The sequence below is a fragment of the Phaethon lepturus genome, unplaced genomic scaffold, assembly GCF_000687285.1.
Source record: "Phaethon lepturus isolate BGI_N335 unplaced genomic scaffold, ASM68728v1 scaffold17957, whole genome shotgun sequence".
In the NCBI taxonomy this organism is placed as follows: domain Eukaryota; kingdom Metazoa; phylum Chordata; class Aves; order Phaethontiformes; family Phaethontidae; genus Phaethon; species Phaethon lepturus.
The window spans coordinates 21614-24244 of NW_010551336.1; the positions used below are offsets into that span (position 1 = coordinate 21614).

At 41.0% G+C, this 2631-nt stretch overlaps 1 protein-coding gene across 1 annotated transcript in view; it reads left to right on the forward strand.

The window, feature by feature from the left end:
* Positions 1 to 2631, forward strand: part of LOC104623713 (membrane-associated guanylate kinase, WW and PDZ domain-containing protein 1-like) — a gene marked incomplete at its 5' end in the record, with an annotated part of 42064 nt that overhangs the window by 19871 nt on the left and 19562 nt on the right. The window contains one exon of the mRNA XM_010290882.1: positions 125 to 292. Coding sequence (XP_010289184.1) covers positions 125 to 292 — 168 coding nt within the window. The remainder of the gene's footprint in view (positions 1 to 124; positions 293 to 2631) is intronic.

A 2631-nucleotide genomic window follows, 5' to 3' on the forward strand; every position in this document is an offset into this window, starting at 1 on the left:
TTTCCCCTTCACCATATTCCCATGTATGTAAACAATTAAAAACCAAAAACAAACCAAAACAAAAACAACCCCCAAACCAATACAAAAGCGGGAAATGCATGTGTGGCCATGCCTCACAAAATAGGTCGGATAATTGAAGGGAGTCCCGCAGACCGCTGTGGCAAGCTGAAAGTAGGCGATCGGATCTTGGCCGTGAACGGGTGCTCCATCACCAACAAGTCACATTCAGACATCGTCAACCTCATTAAGGAAGCAGGAAACACCGTTACCCTGCGCATCATTCCGGGAGATGGTAAAGTATATGTTTCCTGCTGTCTTATCTGACCCTCTTGTTGGTTTTGTTCCCGGGCTTTTTGCATCAGTCAGAGCTGCAAAGTCATGGAGGACTCAATTTCCACTCCCACTTTGGGAATTAGCAGTGAGGGCGGTTGTGAGTCTTCCATAGCTTTATTCTCTGTTTCTTTCTATAGAAATGGGAGTTCTTTTTTTAAACGTGGAGGTGCTGATTCTACATTAAAACGGTTATATTCCATTCTATCATGCTCCTCCATGTGTCTCCTTAAAATGATCTTCTGCATAATTGACGCATATCTTGGTACACTTTGATTTAATTCTTAGGTTAATAATGCAGCATTAGAATATTTGGGAATCCCTTGTTAACATGTGGGATTTCTGAAGCTTAGCATATACACAGGCAGGCTATAGGGCAAACAGATCACAGAAAGGGATAAACACTGTGTCAGGTTTGAAGCTGTTTGAAAAGAAGATTTGTTTTTATTCTGGGTAAGTTGCTTTGGGAGCAAGCTCAATACATTTTGAAATTACTTTGTTAAACGGCGATGGCTCTGGAGCTGCTGTGTGCATGCAGCCGATCGTTGTAAGACTTACCCGAGACAGGGTCTCCCTGTTGCAGATCAAAGGGAATGTGCAGGATCCCTCATAATATGCTGACACTTGGTGCCGGTTTCAGGTCACTGAACTATTTAATCAAAATAAGGATCTGGGTTATGTATCAGTTTCATTAAACTGATCCCTAGCTGTGATGCCAAAGAGGAACAGAGCAGAAGCATACGTAAAGTATCTATAGCAGAACTGAAATTGCTGTGGCTCTAAATTCTAAGTATTTTCTTTTGCGTAGTTTTAAGAATTTTTTAAGGAGAGTATAGACTCCTAATGTGAACGCTGAGCCAGTCTTGTTCATGCAAATATGTGTACAAAATACCATGTTAAATTGCTTGGGTTAGAAGGGAAATCTGTACCTGTAACTGACATCAGCTATTCCTAAAGAAGTTGGAAAACTGTAATTTAGGAGAGGAATCAACTCTTCTCTCTCATAGCACTGCAGGCTTCAGGTATTTTTACTTACTGTCCCTTTGAAATTCCAAGTCAGATTGCCAACTCTGCATAGAATTACCTCATTTAATTTCCAAAAGCCAGTAAGACCAAACACTCTCAAAATTGCTGAGAGGTTTGCTCTAGGAAAATGAGATTTAAGAAATTGGTCTCAATGTTGTTTTCTTTTTGCTGTCTTTGGGTGGTTTTGTTGATTTGTTGTTTTCTTTTTGTTGCTATTGGGGTGCTTTTTTGGTAAATATAAATGGTCTAACGGTGCACTTAAGGAGGGGAAAGAATAAATCAGAAGCCATGCTTCTCGGATAAACATAAAACTAAGGCTCATCACAAGACTCACAATAAACTCACACTGCTAATCTCTTCTAACATTATTAAAAGCACCAAGGGTTTTTGCTGTGTAGTAAGTCTTGCACCAACTCACTGCCATAGACCACTGCAGGAGTGCATTTGCAATGAAATTATGACGCTTTAACATACTACCAGCTGATGCAAGGATACAGAGAGCTGAAAAGCTACAAGCTTATATTAGTCATTTCAGTGGTGTCTGAGGTTCTAGGGCAGAACAGGGCAAAGAATCAATGAAATATTTAGGATTTAGAATGTACAATTGTAATTCTACTAGAGAGAATTTTTCCTGTATTTGTGTTCTGTTCCAGTTTTGCATGGTGGCTGGCATGCATCCAGTGTCTAAAAAACTAGCAAAATTATGCATAACTCCTGACTCATGGGACAGGGTGGGCTAAAGTTAGACACAGTACAGTGGTGTGAAAATACATCTGTACCAACGTGTTGTTGCTCTGCTTCGTATTTTTAGTGTGACCTACTAAAGGGGAGGAATCTTGCATTCTCTTTGAAGTCCATCTTCATCTGATCTCCAAATATTTGTGGAGATTTTCAGAGGCTTTTGTTCTGGCTGAACACAGAACACTTAACCATGTTTTAGGGTTTCTTACATTGGAGACCCATTTTAGCATCAAGGCATCTTTACAAAATACACAGAATTATTTCTTAGAATCCAACAGTGTAACCACACATAGAGACATCTTCTCACACAAGCCAGCTGTCAGCGGCACATCCTCAGAAGGGCATGTTTTGGGCAGACCCGGGAGCCTCGCTTGCTCTCTGAGCCACCAGACACAAGCCAGCTCTGGTGTGGAAGATGTTACAGCTCCATATGCTGAGGGTTTGGGCACGTTAACTTGGGCACAGTGCTGCAGGCAAAGGAGTTGTGCTGTCGTTGCACCCATCTGTTTAAATGGTTCTTCTTTTTCTCTTTCC